General features: G+C 40.7%; 1 protein-coding gene across 2 annotated transcripts in view; it reads left to right on the top strand.

Annotated features, from left to right (window-relative positions):
- LOC124595070 (pseudouridine-5'-phosphatase-like) overlaps nt 1-19999 on the top strand; it is a 136624-nt gene that overhangs the window by 107983 nt on the left and 8642 nt on the right. For both annotated transcript variants that reach the window (XM_047133652.1, XM_047133651.1), the window contains exon 3: nt 19325-19557. In XM_047133652.1, coding sequence (XP_046989608.1) covers nt 19325-19557 — 233 coding nt within the window. The remainder of the gene's footprint in view (nt 1-19324; nt 19558-19999) is intronic.

Below are 19999 nucleotides of genomic sequence, written 5' to 3'. Positions count from 1 at the left end.
ACAGTATCGGCTAAATAAATTACATTTATTTTCTTTAAAAACATGAAAATTCACTGTGTGTCTAAGATCAAAATCCCATAATTTCATGCAATGATATGCAATTGTTCACATCACACGCTTCACTTTGTTTGGTCTAGATACACCGTACATTGATACATTGTTTCGGTTTAATCCTCCAAACTCTCCTTCCAACAAACATGAAAATGTGGCTGGTGCAGCCTTCAATCCAAACAGCATAAGCCCATATTGGTAGTTACACCAAGGAACTGTTAATGCAGTTTTTGACCGGTTCTCTGTTACTACTAGCTGCTGATAGCCAGTCCTAAATCTGTGGTGAAGAAATACCTACACTGCTCCAAATTGTGCAGGGTTTCTGTTATAATTTGAATTAGATATGACTAGTGAGGTACCTGCAGTCACAACAAAATCAATACTACTTCATTCCATCAGAGCTTTTTTTGGACTAGTGCCATAGGTGCACCTTATGCGCTGGTAATTTCCCCGACGATACCACCATGTAATTGTTGGTTAATGAATTCCTCCATCACAGGCTGTATGTGGGTTGGGGGGGGGGGGGGGGGGGGGGGGGGGAGGCACCCAGTATGGGTTACAATGCACCAGTGATTTATTCCAAATTAGGATTCTGTGTTGCATCTCCAGGTTTGATGGTAATGACTCATGAGGCTTAAACAAGTCCTCAAATTATAACAGTAGTTCTTCTATCACTACTCTTTGCATTCCTTTTAAGTGCTTCTATGCATGTTGTGCATTTATACTGGGAGGTTAATAATGGCTATGGTTTGAATCTGTCCAATCAAAATCATCTTCATCTAGAACATTGTAATTGGCAATCAACAATTCCTTAGACAGATCCATGTGTTCCATCCCAAAATTATCAATACTGACAGGCATTACCTGCTCACTGTCTATCTCCCATATGCACACAATAGAACTGCACACAAAACACCATGCTTTATATACACACACATCAAAAAAAGTTTTGCATCACCATGGTTCCAAGAGTTCCAGAACCTGTACAGGAAATTGGAATAGAGCTCAACATAAACATCATTTCCGTGCTTTTTATTGCTCATGAAAACCACACATTGCATGTTGTACCACCATACAGCGAGACCTTCAGAGGTAGTGATCCAGATTACTGTACACACAGGTACCTCTAATACCCAGTGCCATGTCCTCTTGCATTCATGCATGCCTGTATTCGTTGTGGCATACCATCCACAAGTTCATCAAGGCACTGTTGGTCCAGATAGTCCACTCCTCAACGGCAATTCAGCGTAGATCACTCAGAGTAGTTGGTGGGTCACGTTGTCCGTAAACAGCCCTTTTCAATCTATCCCAGGCATGTTCAATAGGTTTCATGTCTGGAGAATATGCTGGCCACTCTAGTCGAGTGATGTCATTATCCTGAAGGAAATCATTCACAAGATATGCATGTTGGGGGCGCAATTGTCGTCCATGAAGATGAATGCCTGGCCAGTATGCTGCCAATATGGTTGCACTATTGGTCAAAGGGTGGCATTCGCATATCACACAACCGTTACAACACCTCCCATGACCGCTAGCGGTGTATATCGGCCCCACATAATGCCACCAGCAGGGAACCTCCACATTGCTGCACTCACTGGACAGTGTGTCTAAGACCTTCAGCCTAACCAGGTTGCTACATCTCCGACAATTGTCTGGTTGAAGGCATATGCTACACTCATCGGTAAAGAGAATGTGATGCCAATCCTGAGTGGTCCATTTGGCATGTTATTGGGCCCATCTGTACCACGCGACATGGTGTCGTAGTTGCAAAGATGGACTTTGCCATGGACATCAGGAGAGAAGTTGCGCATCATGCAGCTTATTGCGCACAGTTTGAGTCATAACACGATGTCCTGTGGCTGCACAAAAAGCATTATTCAGCATGGTGGCATTGCTGTCAGGGTTCCTCCAAGCCGTAATCCGTAGGTAGTGGTCATCCACTGCAGTAGTAGCCCTTCAGCGGACTGAGGGGGGCATGTCATCGACATTTCCTGTCTCTATGTGTCTCCTCCAGGTCTGAAGAACATTGCTTTGGTTCACTCCAAGACGCCTGGACTCTTCCCTTGCTGAGAGCCCTTCCTGGCACAAAGTAATAATGCGGACATAATCAAACTGTGGTATTGACCATCTAGGCATGGTTGAACTACAGACAACACGAACTGTGTACCTCCTACCTGATGGAATGACTGGAACTGATCAGCTGTCAGACCCCTTCGGTCTCATGCATGGTTGTTTACATCTTTGGGTGGGTTTAGTGACATCTCTGAGTAGTCAAAGGGACTGTGTCTGTGATACAACATCCACAGTCAACGTCTATCTTCAGGAGTTCTGGTTACCACGGTGATGCAAAATTATTTCTAATGTGTGTAACTTATCAATTTCTGCCAGAGCCTCAACCACATATAATGCATTTACAGGTGGATCCATTCCCATGATCATGCTATATTGTACCCTGCCATACCAGTCCTATCTGGTGCCTATAATGTTAAATCTTGTAATAACATTAGCAGACTTGACTATCGGACTTCGTAATGGAATACAAGTTCTTATTTATGTCATGCAAAATAATCAAATGATTGAATTTCATATTAATAATTCACACCGGATCAGCATGAGTACACTGTAAATATAAATTCAAACAGAGTTGAAGGCTCATTCATTAAATTATATTTGAATAGCTGAAGGCTTTTTGCCTAATTTAATATATCACAGGCGATGGTACAGAGTTCAGTCTTTTGGATAAAGGTCACGGTTCACTGTATATTACTAAAAAAGAACATGCATGTAAGATAACATTGTTTATTGTCTCTTCAGAATAACATACCTGAACATCTAACAATCATCACTTATATAGTGGAAGTCAGCAAGAATAAGTCAAGAAATGTGCTCTCAAGCCATTTTAAATTTAATCTTATGTTATGTAGAGAACCAGCAAGCGGATGCCATTAACAGCATGGAATCTCAACATTGACAACTGATGTAGCTTCTCTGAAGGCAGCTGCTGAAAGTAAAGATATTAATGCTACTCCAGATGCCCACTTGTACATATTTTAAATCAAACAATGGAAAATCCAGGATGGAATGTAGCAATATTACAGAAGGAAAGTTACTACTCAACGTATAGTAGAAATGCTAAATCACAGATAGGCACCTTTACTAATCACCAGCAATACCTCCACTCTAACAGATGCCACTCATTCCATACCAAGAAGTCCCTCCCATACAGCCTAGCCACCCATGGTAGTCACATCTGCAGTGACGAGCAGTACCCCTCGGTATACACCGAGGGTTTCACTGTAGCCTTCACTCACTATAATTAACCTCCCAACCTTGTACAAAAACAAATCTGCCGTGCCTTATCTTTCCAGTCTCCCACCAACTCCCGAAATCTCACAGTCCGGCCACAGAGGAGCATTCCCCTTGTAACTCAGTACCATCCAGGACTGGAGCAACTGAATTACATTCTCTGCCAGGGTTTTGATTACCTCTCATCGTGCCTTGAAAGGAGCCCACTATCCTTCCCACTCCTCCTACAGTGGTGTTCTGCTGTGCACCGAACCTACACAATATACTCATCCATCCTTACACAACCCCTGTTCCCAATCCCTTACCTCATGGCTCATACCCCTGTAATAGATCTAGAGAGCAAGACTTGTCCCATACATCCTCCTACAACCACCTACTCCAGACAGGTCACTAACATCACCTATCCCATCAAAGGCAGGGCTACCTTGAAACCAGTCATGTGATTTACAAGCTAAGCTGCAACCACTGTGCTGCATTCTATGTAGGCATGAGAACCAGCAAGCTGTCTGTTCACATGAATGGCCACTGACAAACTGTGGCCAAGAAATAAGTGGGCCATCCTGTTGCTGAACACACTGCCAAACATGATATCCCTCATTTCCATGACAGCTTCACAGCCTGTGCCATATGGATCCTTCCCACCAACACCAGCTTTTCCGAATTGCGCAGGTGGGAACTTTCCCTGCAATACATCCTATGTTCCCGTAATCCTCCTGGGCTCAACCTTTGTTAATCACTGTTCTCACCCATCCAACCCCACTCCCTGTTCCCAGCACTACACAGCCATCATTTGACCACCACACCCAGTCTTTTATTTCATTTTATTTCTCTCCTTTCTGGTGCTTCCACCCGTCCCCCCTCCTCCCGACCACTTTCCTGCCCTCTGTCTAAACTGCAGCACTTCACTGTCCGCCACCCCCACCATGCTATCCCTCGTCCCCCCTCCCCACCCCCAGCCTCCTCCTTACCCCCACTTGGTTGCCACTCACATCATGCACCGGTGTTGCTGCTCGCTGTGTGGTTTCAGTTGCCTGAGACTGCAGTCGTGTGTGCGAGTTGCATTTGTGTGTGTGTGTGTGTGTGTGTGTGTGTGTGTGTGTGTGTGTCTGTTGTTGACAAAGGCCTTAATGGCTGAAAGCTGTAATTGTGTGAATCTTTTTGTTGTGCTATCTGCGATTCAGCATTTCCGCTATATGGTGAGTAGCAATTTTCCTTCTCTAATATTGGTACATATTTTAAATACATTTTAAAACAGAAAGCACATGATATATTATAACACACAGCATTTTCCATGTGCCTTGCAGTACTTAATCATGTGAACTGATTCTTAGGGCTGATTCACACAGCTTAACTGGTTAACTCTTCACAAGAGATGAACCTTGTGGCAGTATGTCACTAACAACAGTTTTCCCAAGAGGGAATGGTGTTTGCCCAGTTCTACCATGTTGTTGTTGTGGTCTTCAGTCCTGAGACTGGTTTGATGCAGCTCTCCATGCTACTCTATCCTGTGCAAGCTTCTTCATCTCCCAGTACCTACTGCAACCTACATCCTTCTGAATCTGCTTAGTGTATTGATCTCTTGGTCTCCCTCTACGATTTTTACCCTCCAAGCTGCCCTCCAATGCTAAATTGGTGATCCCTTGATGCCTCAAAACATGTCCTACCAACCGATCCCTTCTTCTAGTCAAGTTGTGCCACAAACTTCTCTTCTCCCCAATCCTATTCAATACCTCCTCATTAGTTACGTGATCTACCCACCTTATCTTCAGCATTCTTCTGTAGCACCACATTTTGAAAGCTTCTATTCTCTTCTTGTCCAAACTGGTTATCTTCCATGTTTCACTTCCATACATGGCTACACTCCATACAAATACTTTCAGAAACGACTTCCTGACACTTAAATCTATACTCGATGTTAAAAAATTTCTCTTCTTCAGAAACGATTTCCTTGCCATTGCCAGTCTACATTTTATATCCTCTCTACTTCGACCATCATCAGTTATTTTACTCCCTAAATAGCAAAACTCCTTTACTACTTTAAGTGTCTCATTTCCTAATCTAACCCCCTCAGCATCACCCGATTTAATTTGACAACATTCCATTATCCTCGTTTTGCTTTTGTTGATGTTCATCTTATATCCTCCTTTCAAGACACTGTCCATTCCGTTCAACTGCTCTTCCAAGTCCTTTGCTGTCTCTGACAGAATTACAATGTCATCGGCGAACCTCAAAGTTTTTATTTCTTCTCCATGGATTTTAATACCTACTCCAAATTTTTCTTTTGTTTCCTTTACTGCTTGCTCAATATACAGATTGAATAACATCGGGGAGAGGCTACAACCCTGTCTCACTCCTTTCCCAACCACTGCTTCCCTTTCATGCCCCTCGACTCTTATAACTGCCATCTGGTTTCTGTACAAATTGTAAATAGCCTTTCGCTCCCTGTATTTTACCCCTGCCACCTTCAGAATTTGAAAGAGAGTATTCCAGTTAACGTTGTCAAAAGCTTTCTCTAAGTCTACAAATGCTAGAAACGTAGGTTTGCCTTTCCTTAATCTTTCTTCTAAGATAAGTCGTAAGGTTAGTATTGCCTCACGTGTTCCAACATTTCTACGGAATCCAAACTGATCTTCCCCGAGGTCCGCTTCTACCAGTTTTTCCATTCGTCTGTAAAGAATTCGCGTTAGTATTTTGCAGCTGTGACTTATTAAACTGATAGTTCGGTAATTTTCACATCTGTCAACACCTGCTTTCTTTGGGATTGGAATTATTATATTCTTCTTGAAGTCTGTGGGTATTTCGCCTGTCTCATACATCTTGCTCACCAGATGGTAGAGTTTTGTCATGACTGGCTCTCCCAAGGCCATCAGTAGTTCTAATGGAATGTTGTCTACTCCCGGGGCCTTGTTTCGACTCAGGTCTTTCAGTGCTCTGTCAAACTCTTCACACAGTATCTTATCTCCCATTTCATCTTCATCTACATCCTCTTCCATTTCCATAATATTGTCCTTAAGTACATCGCCCTTGTATAATCCCTCTATATACTCCTTCCACCTTTCTGCCTTCCCTTCTTTGCTTAGAACTGGGTTGCCATCTGAGCTCTTGATATTCATACAAGTGGTTCTCTTCTCTCCAAAGGTCTCTTTAATTTTCCTGTAGGCAGTATCTATCTTACCCCTAGTGAGACAAGCCTCTACATCCTTACATTTGTCCTCTAGCCATCCCTGCTTAGCCATTTTGCACTTCCTGTCGATCTCATTTTTGAGACGTTTGTATTCCTTTTTGCATGCTTCATTTACTGCATTTTTATATTTTCTCCTTTCATCAATTAAATTCAATATTTCTTCTGTTACCCAAGGATTTCTATTAGCCCTCATCTTTTTACCTACTTGATCCTCTGCTGCCTTCACTACTGCATCCCTCAGAGCTACACATTCTTCTTCTACTGTATTTCTTTCCCCCATTCCTGTCAATTGTTCTCTTATGCTCTCCCTGAAACTCGGTACAACATCTGGTTCTTTCAGTTTATCCAGGTCCCATCTCCTTAAATTCCCACCTTTTTGCAGTTTCTTCAGTTTCAATCTGCAGTTCATAACCAATAGATTGTGGTCAGAATCCACATCTGCCCCTGGAAATGTCTTACAATTTAAAACCTGGTTCCTAAATCTCTGTCTTACCATTATGTAATCTATCTGATACCTTTTAGTATCTCCAGGATTTTTCCTGGTATACAACCTTCTTTCATGATTCTTGAACCAAGTGTTAGCTATGATTAAGTTATGCTCTGTGCAAAATTCTACAAGGCGGCTTCCTCTTTCATTTCTTCCCCCCAATCCATATTCACCTACTATGTTTCCTTCTCTCCCTTTTCCTACTGACGAATTCCAGTCACCCATGACTATTAAATTTTCGTCTCCCTTCACTACCTGAATAATTTCTTTTATCTCGTCATACATTTCATCAATTTCTTCATCATCTGCAGAGCTAGTTGGCATATAAACTTGTACTACTGTAGTAGGCATGGGCTTTGTGTCTATCTTGGCCACAATAATGCGTTCACTATGCTGTTTGTAGTAGCTAACCTGCACTCCTATTTTTTTATTCATTATTAAACGTACTCCTGCATTACCCCTATTTGATTTTGTATTTATAACCCTGTAATCACCTGACCAAAAGTCTTGCTCCTCCTGCCACCGAACTTCACTAATTCCCACTATATCTAACTTTAACCTATCCATTTCCCTTTTTAAATTTTCTAACCTACCTGCCCGATTAAGGGATCTGACATTCCACGCTCCGATCCATAGAATGCCAGTTTTCTTTCTCCTGATAACGACGTCCTCTTGAGTAGTCCCCGCTCGGAGATCCGAATGGGGGACTATTTTACCTCCGGAATATTTTACCCAAGAGGACGCCATCATCATTTAATCATACAGTAAAGCTGCATGTCCTCGGGAAAAATTACGGCTGTAGTTTCCCCTTGCTTTCTGCTGTTCGCAGTACCAGCACAGCAAGGCCATTTTGGTTAACGTTACAAGGCCAGATCAGTCAATCATCCAGACTGTTGCCCCTGCAACTACTGAAAAGGCTGCTGCCCCTCTTCAGGAACCACATGTTTGTCTGGCCTCTCAACAGATACCCCTCCGTTGTGGTTGCACCTACGGTACGGCCATCTGTATCACCGAGCCACGCAAGCCTCCCCACCATACAAGGTCAGTTTTAATGTGATGCTTATATGGGAAATGTAAACAAAGAATCACGCAGTACCCAGCACATACATGAGGCAAAGCTTCCATATTTCCCCAGAATTGCTTTGCTCCCACCTGAAAACTTAATACTGTCGAACCCAGCAAATGCAGTCATTATCCACAATTCTGGATAACCTGTATCATGGAGGGTTTTACCACCAGTTTGCTATGAGGTCCAAACTTGCCACAGACACATGTACACCTGCATATATCAGAAGTTTATGTTCCCTATAATCCACCGTACCAGTCGAGCAACATTCCACATCTGCACATGTTTCTGTAGCATTAAAATTTACTGTTAGTGCCACTTGGCAGGTCTGCAGCTCCCTTTGCTGTTTAATGTTTGATTATTCCTATTTTTTCTGTTTGTATTATGTCCATTACTTTGCCCCATTCTCAGCGTCCACCTTTCCCACTCTTCTTACACTGTGGTCGAAAATAGTCTCTTCATATGTTGTCTGGACATCCACAACAGTAGCATTTGATGTCAGTGGAAAAAAATTTCTCCTGTCAAAGAACTGAGTTATCACATCTCTTTCTTCCAAAGCTGCATGTGAAGTCCTTTGGAATTTCTGCGTGTACTGTTCGTGCCACATTGGGTGACAGTCTCCATAAACATGCTTCTAACACCATCTACTCTGCTTCCTGCAGAAGGACCTTATTTGCATTATCACTGTCTGTTGACTCATACATATTAACATTGAGTTTTCATATTCTGTCCAAGAAACTCTTGAGGTCTGCTTCTGTGAGACACTATTTAACTGCTCACAGTAGTACCCACAGCTATTTGTCTTCCATACCACTATACTAAACCTCTCCTAAGTACATCAAATGACTGAACATTTCTCAGGTCCTCATGGTACATAGGCTTTCACATCTCTTTTTAAACGTAACTTGTCCATTTGCAACAATTGCTTGTCTGTCTAAAAACCCAGCTTTGCAGCTGGCCACAGGTAATCTACAAGTGCTAATACATCTTCTCCTGTCTTGCCTAAAAAAGGATCAACTAAGCTAGCAGTTGTTCCATTTAGGCTGGGTACAGATAAACAAGATGAGTCTATGGCCTCTTTAACAGCATCTGACTGCTTATGCCGGTTTGTATTATCCATTCTGAGTTGAGCTACCTTATCTATCTGAGTGGTAACCACTTGTGTCCTTGGATCATTCACTGTAAAGCCTTTACCTAATCCAAAAAGACAAACAATATGATGAACACAATTGGATAAACACAGACACACTTAATTTTAGCAATACTGTAACTCAATTTACTTTCTCGACCAAAGTGTAAACCATATGCACTTGTTGCACTGTCTGGCATAATCTTTGTATCATCTATGTGTGAAGAATGCGGCAGGGGATAACTGTTTACAGGGAGCACTGTGACCTAGCAAATTAAATTGCCTGTGTCTGACAGGATGCATGCTGGTATAAGTTTCTTGTGTATCCACTCTGTCCATGTTCATATCTATGCCCTTGTTAACCTTCACAAATGTCACCTTGAACACAGTCCTCCAGTTTGATTTGCATGCCACTGCAGGCTATTTGAAGGGAAAACCATTGGAGACACCCTGGTTTCATTCACCTCACTGGGCTGATGATGCTGTATACTGGTCCACAACCTCGCTCGATGGCAGTGGTCACTTGTGACTCCAGTTACTACACGTCAGGATGTTCTGAGCATTGTTGACCCCCATAGCGTGCCACAATGACATGCAGGATAGTAGGCTGGGCAGCAGGTACAATAAACAATTCCTTGGCTGTTGTGGAATCATAAGTGCAGTGCTGATAACAACAGGATTTATTTATCAGAATTCAGTTTTGAAAGAACATTGTAAATGGAATTATAAAGATAAAATTCATCCAACTAGTAAAATTAATACTTCATATGATCTGTCACAATGTTGTCAGTTTCACTTTGATTTAGTTTATATTTTTTGTTCATTTTCTCTGCATACAAGTTACAGAAAAATATAAAACAGTAAAAATAATGATTAATATTACCCACTATTAAAAAATATTGCATATAATGCTGCAACATGTACCAAGAAGCAGCTAGCTGTGCTGTTTGGGACTCCCCTGATATAATAACTGCTTCTGTGGTTCATAGCCATCATGTCAGATAATGTTGTGAAAGCAACACAGTATTTGAATGAGGTAGCCGATCATCATCTTCAGGTGCTTACTGATGTGTTGCTGCAGTGGCTCACCCATATATTCAGTGGCTCACTAGAAAAGTGAAGTTGCGAGGGGGTGGGGCTATAACATTGTCACAGGCAAAACATAGGAGACATCAACATACAGAGCTCCATGCCAGACAAATGGGCCACGACATTTGCATGCACAATGTGGGAAAAGTGCAGCTGCAAGTCACAGCATAGCACGCATGCACCAATACGCCGCCAGGGCACACGCTGGGCCGCAGTTTGCTTGCGCACTTTCCCCGCATCATGCATGTGAAAACTGTGGCCTATTTCTTTGGCTGGGGATTGTGGATGTTGGTGTCCTCTATGATTGTTCTATGATGATGTTACAGCCCTACCCCATGGCACGGGTGATTTTCTAGTGATCCCGCAAATATATCGACAAGCCACTGCAGCAACACATCAGATAGCAAATGAAGATTAGCAACTGTCTCATTGAAACATTGTGCAGCTTTCACATCATTATCTGATGCAACACCCGCAAACCACTGAAGCAAGCAGCTATCTGCTTAAAAGCCATGCAGTTTAAGCCAGATGACAAAACTTAATTTAACGGCAGAATGATAACCAATAAATCTGACTTCCTTTCTTGCACGATCAAATGCGGGTCAGTGTTCTTTGAGAGGCATATTCTCAACTTTCCCACTTCACAATCTTAAATGGTACATAATTACCAGCTGTTATTTTGCTGATTCCACAGTCATCTTGAGTAAATTTATAACCATTTCTCCAATTGAAAGCGTCACTGTTCCTGTCTACACTGCATTACCATAACTAAATTTTTAAAAATGGTGCATAATATAGTGAGCTTTGTTAAATCAGTTACGTAACAGTGAATGGCTTGTTTTTATGACATTTCTGGATGAGCTGTGATAAGCCATGGAGATATTCAATAGAACCATAGAATCAAATATTTTTCCTTCTTCTTTTGATCAAACTATGTCATGCATTTCACTCCACGTACATGTATCCTAGCAGTAAAAAAATGATGACCAGTTTCTTTCAGTAACAAGTTCTGCTATGCCATCAGGCACATTACAGCAATATGAGTGTTCATGTTTTTTCCATCACATGTATATAAATACATGATTGCAGACATCACATCATATTTCAGTTACTTTATGTTGATCTGAAACAAATACATTTCTGTCTCATTAACTCCTCTTGCTGCCAGGCATCCTTCCTCAGAAAGCAGAATATTTATCCACTCTCTTAATAGTGAGATTATAAGTCAATAGTTGCTCATAGAAAACCACTTGAAATCTGTACAAAGATATTGGCACAAACTGCTACAAATTAAATGTTTTTGTCTATCTCTGTCCATCGGCTTTTGACAGTTCCTTATCTTTCATCTTTGATTGGAAAATGGTATCGGCAAGATTGTGATGCATGTCAAATTATTTCTTTAGTGCACCTTTTGTCTTTGTGAAGTGATGGTTTAATCTGTAAAAAAACAAATATCAATGTCTTGATAGTTTCATCACAGGGAATTGACCACAGAAGAGCCAATAATACAGGAGCTGTTTCTTCGCAAAACCTTTAGAGTACGTTTCATACAACACTGTCATTGTCAAGTGTAGTGATAAAAACCTTTTTTCCACAATATCTTTTGGAAAAACAGCTTTCATATTCAGGGTTTTTTAGTTATAAACTTACAGACAGCTCCTTTTATTTCTTCTGCTATTTTATTTCTCTCTGAGGAGACCTTCCGCAGTTATGTTGAACCATTGCTGATTCATATATTTTTTTTCTTTTAATAACCCTTTCTACAAATCTACCAGTGTCACAAAATATCTTTAAAACCATGAATTGCAAGTATCAGTTTTCAACCCTTTGTACTCAATATGGTATTTCACATGAACTTGCCTGAATCCATAATTTTTATTTTTATTTATTATTCTTATCAGTTTAATGAAGTCTAATGACCCAGTGATGTAATGTATTCTTCTGTTGCAGTAATTCACCTGCCAGAGTACATTTCCTGTAGTCTCATCATAAGAGACTATTCAGACTACCCTTATCATTTTATGTGGCCAGAGCAGCTGGAGATAACAGTCGTGTGTGCACGAGGTGTGCTTGCTTGTGTGAATGAGTGTGCACTTACCTTTCTGAAGAAGGCTTTGGTCAATAGCTCAATGTGTAACAGGCTTTTTGTTGTGCCTGCATCCAGCTCAATGCATCATCTTTGTAGAGTGTAGTAATCCACTTTTTTCAGAATATGTTGACATTACAGGGTATAATGTGTCAGATCTGAACAGAAAGAATAACACACTGTTCCCAGTAGACTGTTCTTCCACCATAGTGCAAACTGCTAGCTCTAGGACATAACTCATTATACACTGCTCGAGTCTGACTTTACGAAATTAACTCAGATGCCACAAGTGCATATCTCTTGATATATGGGGAATGGTATTTTCCACTCATTACCGTCGTGTAACCTTAGTTTGACTTGCATGTCTGTGTTAACAACTCCTTTTGCTAACTTTTGGACTTAACATGCAGTAAGCTGCAAACTCTGTATAATATGTGATCATATTATAATTAGCAAGTGTGGTGAGTTGTGTATATGAATTCCCCCATTTTTCTCTGTCTGCTCCCTTTCTTTTTGTTTGAAAGATGGTACATCATTTGTGGCAATTTAAATTTTATGTGCCCATGTCTTCTGTTGACTGCAATATTAACACGTGAGAAACATATTTTTAATAGTGTTTGTTGTAACTTGTGCCACATGAGCAGTAGCAAGTGACACATAATATACAGGGTGAATCGCCTAAAACTTGTGCTGCAGATATGGAAATGGAAAATGCTATTGATGTACGATTTTCACCGAATGGATCGGTAGTCAGGAGCTCGTACTGTTAGCCAATGAACAGATTCTAGTAATACTTAGAAACTACATACACTTTTTTTTTTAAATGCAACATTGCTTAATGACATTAACAAACTAAAAGTAGGGTAAATTATAATGTCAGTGGTGTTCGTTGCAGGATTCTAGTGAGACTTACTTGACAGATACCATATTTTGAAAAGTTTCCAAACCTACTCTTTTTTGTGCCAATCAACTTGCGTAGTTATATTTGCTTACCGTGGGCTAATATTTTCCTTGAGTGCATTGTGACTTGTTAGTCAGTTATTGTGTGACTGTCCAAGCAGCGAGTTATGAGTGGATGATGGGATTTAGCAATGCAGAAAAAGCTGACAGGCTCGTCATTCCCAATTGACATTGGTTCTATCCCTATCACATCTCTCTCAATCGAGAGCTGCATGAAAATGAATATTAGAATCATGTTAATTTCTGCACAGAGGCATTGAGACAGGATACTCCAGATATGTTGTGTGTCTTGTTAGTGATGAAGCCACATTTACCAATCATGACCAGGTAAACTGCTGAAGCACGCACTATTGGTCTTTTCACAATCCCTGTTGCCTTTGTCAGGTGGAATGTCAACATCCATGGAATGTAAATGTGTGGTGTGGGATAGTGAACCATCAGCTCATAGGCCCTGTATAATAGATGGAACACTGAACATACACAGGTTTCGCAGCCTCCCAACAGACCATCACCCATGGATGCTAGAAGATGTTCGTCTGCTGGCTAGAAGGAACCTGTGGTACCAACATGGTGGCTGTCTAACCCATAGTGTAAGAAGTATTACAGCCTGTCTTCATGAATTGTTTCCAAATCATTGGATTGGACGCAGATGACCTGTACCCTGGCTGGCCTGCTCCTCAGATTTGACGCCTGTAGACTTATTTCCATGGGGAAAGCTGAAAGACGCTGCCTGCAAGGACATACCAACTACACCCGATGATATGCAACAATGTATTATTGTAGATATCTCCACTGAAATACCAGCAAGTGTGCTGGAGTCATTCACTACCAGACTGGAAGCATGTTGGGCTGCTGCCAGGAGTTGTTTCGAACACAATCTGTGATGATCAGTTGTCTCGTTACTGGTTAGAATCCACATAACTAGTGTTTCATGAATAAACTGTCAAAATATTCATAATAAAGTTATTTACCAGATTTACTGCATTCCAGGAAAGCTCTCACACTCAAATTATTTTTGAGATGGAGAGCTGGCTGAAACCCAAAGTGGAAAGCTCTGTGATATTTAATGAGTGGTGGAATGTGTATTGTTAAGAGAGATTAGGGGCGATAGGAGGGACGGGGGTTTCATTATAGTTGACAAAAATATTGTCTCTATTGAGGCTGAAGTTGGGTGTGACATTGAAGTTATATGGTTGTGTATAACAGGTGTAGGTGAAACAATGTTAATTGTTGGATATTTTTACTGGCCACTCGATTCCACTGTGACAGTTCTAGAATCATTTGAAGAAAACTATGGTCAGTAGCATATCCAGATCATGCCATAGTAGTTAGAGGCGACTTTAACCTGCTTAGTATAGACTGGGATGTCTATGGATTCATTGCATGGGGATACAGATAGACAGCCATGCAAAATACTTTTCAACACAGTTTTCTAAAAACTGTCTTGAGCAGCTAGCGTGGCAGCCCACATGCAATGGAAATATCTTAGACCTTGTAGCTACAAATAGGTCGGACCTTATCAACAATGTCAGTATAGAAACGGGGATTAGCTTCCATGATGTCATTATAGCAACTGTAATGACGGAAGTTAATAAATCAGTCAAGAAGACTAGGAGAGTGTTTCTGCCAGATAGAGCAGAAAAGCAGTCGTTAGCATCTCACTTACACAGTGAACAGACATCACTTAGTTCCAGGAAGATGAACTAGTGGAATTTTGGGCAAAGTTTAAGCAAAGTTTAAAGAGTTATGTGCCTGGTAAGTGAATAATGGATAGAAAAGATCCTCCATGATTTAATAATGAAATTTGGAAGATACTGAGGAAGCAGAGGCTGTTGCACTCTTGGTTCAAAAGAGAATGCACAAATGATGACAAGCAAAGATTAGTAGAGATTCATGCAACTGTGCAAAGATTTGTACACAAAACATACAACAACTATCACCTTCACACCCTAGCAAAAGATCTGGCAGAAAAACCGAGAAAATACTGGTCGTATGTAAGATCACTAAGAAGGTCTAAGGCTTCCATTCAATTCCTTATTCACCAGTCTGGTGCGGCAATTGAAGACAGCAAAATGAAAACCAAAGTTATTAATTTTGCATTCAAGAAATCGTTCACACAGGAGAATTGTACAAACGTATCATCATTTGACCATCAGACTCTCGTATGAACAACATAGAAATAAGCATCCCTGGCATAGAGAAACAACTGAAAGATTTAAATCAAATAAATCACCAGGTCTGGATGAACTCCCAATTCTGTTTTTGTAGAGTACTCTACGTCTCTGGCCCCTAACCTAGCTTGCATTTATCGTGAATCTCTCACCCATGGCTGTCTGTCTGTAGCCCCATGCAATGAGTCCGTAGACATTCCAGTCTATACTAGGTAGGTTAAAGTCACCTCCAACTAGTGTGGCATGATCTGGGTATTTACATGCTTGCCCAACTGACTGGAAAAATGTACAGGTGACTCCAGTATATAAGAAGGGTAAAAGAATGGACCTGCAAAATTACAGTCTGATACCTCTAACTTCAATTTGCTGCAGAATCCTTGAAGAACATATTCTCAGTCTCAATATAATAAAATTTCTTGAGACTGAGAAGCTGATGTCCATGGATCAGCATGGTTTTAGGAAGCCGCTTGCCCTTTGCTAACATGATATACTGTGAGCTATGGATGAAGGACAAGAAGCAGATGCCATATTTCTAGATTTCCAGAAGGCATTTGACATGGTACCCCATTGCAGGAGGCTGTTTACAAAGGTACGAGCATATGGAATAAGTTCATTGATATGTGAGTGGCTCAAAGACTTCTTGAGTAATAGAACACAGTATGTTGCCCTCAACGGCGAGTGTTCATCAGAGACGAGGGTATCATCAGGAGTGCCCCAGGGAAATGTGATAGGACTACTGCTCTAAATGAAATTTTCACTCTACAGCGGAGTGTGTGCTGATATGAAACTTCCTGGCAGATTAAAACTGTGTGCCAGACCGAGACTCGAACTCGGGACCTTTGCCTTTCGCGGGCAAGTGCTCTACCAACTGAGCTACCCAAGCACAACTCTCACCCCATCCTCACAGCTTCAATTCCGCCAGTACCTCATTTCCTACCTTCCAAACTTTACAGAAGCTCTCCTGCAAACCGAACAGTACTAGCACTCCTGAAAGAAAGGATAATGCGGAAACATGGCTTAGCCCCAGCCTGGGGGATGTTTCCAGAATGAGATTTTCACCCTGCAGCAGAGTGTGCACTGATAGGAAAGGTGGAGGTCCCGAGTCCGAGTCTCGGTCTGGCACACAGTTTTAATCTGCCAGGAAGTTTCAGGACTACTGCTGTTCTCCTCTATATACATAAATGATTTAGCGGATGGGGCTGGGCAACAATGTGCAGTTGTTTCCTGATGATGCTGTGGTGTATGGTAAGATGTCAAAGTTGAGTGACTGTAGGAACATAAAAGACAATGTAGTCAAAATTTCTGGTTGGTGTGATGAATGGCAGCTAGCTCTAAACATGAGAAATCTAAGTTAATTCAGATGAGTAGGAAGAACAAACCTGTAACATTCAGATACACTGTTACTAGTGTCCTGTTTGACACAGCCAAGTCATTTAAATATCTGGGTGTAAAGTCTAAAGTGATATCAAATGGAATGAGCATGTGGGAACTGTGGTGGGGAGGGTTTGCGTTTATAGGGAGAATTTTAGGAAAGAGTGGTTCATCTGTAAAGGAGACCACATCTAGGATGCTGGCGTGACCTTTTATTGAGTACTGCGTGAGAGGGATCCATACCAGGCCAGATTGAAAGAAGGGATTGAATTAGCTCAGAGGCGGGCTGCTAGATTGTTACAGGTGGGTTTGAACAACACGTAAGTGTGACAGATATGCTTCAGAAATGCAAATGGGAATGCCTGTAGGGAAGGTGATGCTCTTTTTGAGGAACACTATTGAGAAAATTTAGAGAACGAGCATTTGAAACTGACTGTCAAATGATTCTACTGTCATCAACATACAATGTGTGTAATGACCATGAAGATAAGATACGAGAAATTAGGGCTCACACAGGGGCATATAGGCAGTCCTTTTTCCAAAGCTCTAGTTGCAAGTGGAACAGCAAAGAAATGACTAATAGTGGTACAGTGTACTCTCCACCACATACCGTATGGTGACTTGTGGAATATTTATGTAGATGTATGCACTTGTGTTGTACTTTAGTGTGTGCTACCAGGGGTATTGTACGAGTGTCAGTGAAGGAACTTTTCAAAATACCACATCTCTTAAATGACTCACAGTGGAATCCTGCAACAAACCACACTGCAGTTCTAATTTACCCTATTTTTAATTTGTTAGTGCCAATAGGCATTGTTCCATTTAAAAGAGTGTAAGTTTGCAAAAAAATACATTTTCTAAATATTATTACATTCTGTTTGTTGGCTAACAATACGAGCCCCTGACTACCAAACCTTTCTGTGAAAACTACACATTGATAGACCTACCATTTCCACAACATTTGCAGTGCAAGTTGTATGTGATTCATCCTGTATTTATGTTGCAATGTCATGGGGACTGCACTTAAATTAAATAAACAAAAATGCACTACAGAATTAGGTGGAGGGAATGGCTGGTGACTGAATCGTGCCAACTAAAGTGTGTCAAGATACATAACTAATTGTTATGATTACACTGTTACTATAGATACATCCAGTTTTTGTAGTTTTTCTAGGTGGTGAGGAATTATTCAAAGTTCACTCTGTCATTCTATCTTCAGGTCTTCTTACCACTGGGAAACTGTTCATGTCTGGACTGTATAATCAGTATTATGATGTCTGACATTTTGCTCAATAATTCTATCAATTTCTATTCCATTTTAGTTTTTAGGTGCATTCTCACTTTTAATCTTCTCATGTGAAACTAACTTGCTTGTTTGTATTTTATTCTCTGGTTAAGCTGGCTATATGTAATAGTTAATGAATACTTACAAAGAAGGCTATGCTCACTTTTATCTGCTTTTAATTGTTGAATCTCTGTTCGTAGTTCTTCTATAATGGTTTGGAGATCGACCGTGTTACTCACGTTTGCGTCTACCATTTTGAATGCAGTCTATACCGGTCACTCAATACAGAAAAATTTAAAATCCATCATATTCTTTCGTTTTAAGCCAATCTGAGTAGACTAACCTGAATTCCAGCGCTGGATGTCCCCGTGTTGTTTGACGATGTCCTTGGCTACTGCTGCTTGCTGTGTTGTCGTGAAGATGCTCCGATGTTAATTTTACACATCGCTGTATTCTTCAGGACTGTAGGTTTTCTGAAAATAATCCCACACCTGGCACCACTTTTCTAACGGGGTCTTTTTGACGGCCGAGTAAAATATTATTGCTTCAATTTGCTGTTAGGATGGGATGTGTGGGCAGTAGTTCTGAGTAGTGCAGAATGTGGAAAACGGAAAACTTAGTTTTACCATTTATTAATAAAGACGGTGCGACAGTGTGTTACGCGCATCTGGTAACCCGTTATCACTGTGTTGAGAGCAATACATCTTCGCAACTGACAGGTCTCAGATTGTTCTTCGTAGCTGGTGGCTGTGTACACGCCATGGCGCACGACTCAGATTGCATTTCCCGTCAGCATTCCGCATGATAAATGCATAGTGCAGTGGCTCTCCCACTGTCCACTACGGCCGTACAGTTCTGCCATTACAATTATTTATTTTTTGTAAAATGTATTTGGACACTCCTTGTATAGTAAATTTAATGCGAGGTGCAGAGTAGGCTATAATTTTTTACAGATTTTAGTTTTTAATTGTGGGTGGAAATTTGGACATGCTCAGAAATTAATACATAGAAATTAATATATATATATATATATATATATATATATATATATATATATTAAAAATTGTAATATTAACTTTGGTCTCAAGTGTATGAACAATGTCACCTATCAACTGGTATCTGACAAAGTTTGGTTTCAGGAGTGGATAAACTGATACATCATCTGCATGAACGTGGCATACCAATAGCAGTTGCAACCAGCAGTGGAGCAGAAAGTGTGAAAATTAAAACAAGTCATCATAAACCATTGATGAGTTTATTCCATCACATTGTGTGTGCAAGTACAGATCCTGAAGTTGAGCATGGAAAGCCAGCTCCAGATATATTCCTTGTCTGTGCTTCGAGATTTGAAGACAATCCGGACCCAAAAAAGGTAACAAATTGTTGATAATTTTCATCTTTCAGTGTGTGGGACAACTTTGATTACTTAATTTTAAAATAAATTATATTGTAATGCACAAATGTGTAATGCTCAAAATACATTAACTCCGTGAACACATCAGTAGCGACAACTTCAGTGCCAACATAAATTATAAATAAAAGTATGAACAACCTGTGTGAAATCTTTTTGTTCATTTTAAGTGTTTCATATTCAGTATCAGAGCTTATTGCTTTGAAATCTGAAGAGAAAGTGGGATAAGGAGCCAAAGCTGATGCAACAGAGTCTGCAAGAAAATAATGCTGGTAGCTCTCTCACATACAGGGTGGTTATAATTAGACTTTCTGTACTTGAGGCAGTGTCAGTGGATAGCTATTTACTGTAGGAGTACCCAACTTTGTAGGAATGATGTTCGGACTGTTCTGCAGGATTTACA

Source organism: Schistocerca americana, chromosome 2, assembly GCF_021461395.2.
Source record: "Schistocerca americana isolate TAMUIC-IGC-003095 chromosome 2, iqSchAmer2.1, whole genome shotgun sequence".
NCBI classification, from domain to species: domain Eukaryota; kingdom Metazoa; phylum Arthropoda; class Insecta; order Orthoptera; family Acrididae; genus Schistocerca; species Schistocerca americana.
Note: the sequence above shows the minus strand (reverse complement) of the source record. Positions and strands in the feature narration are given on the sequence as shown.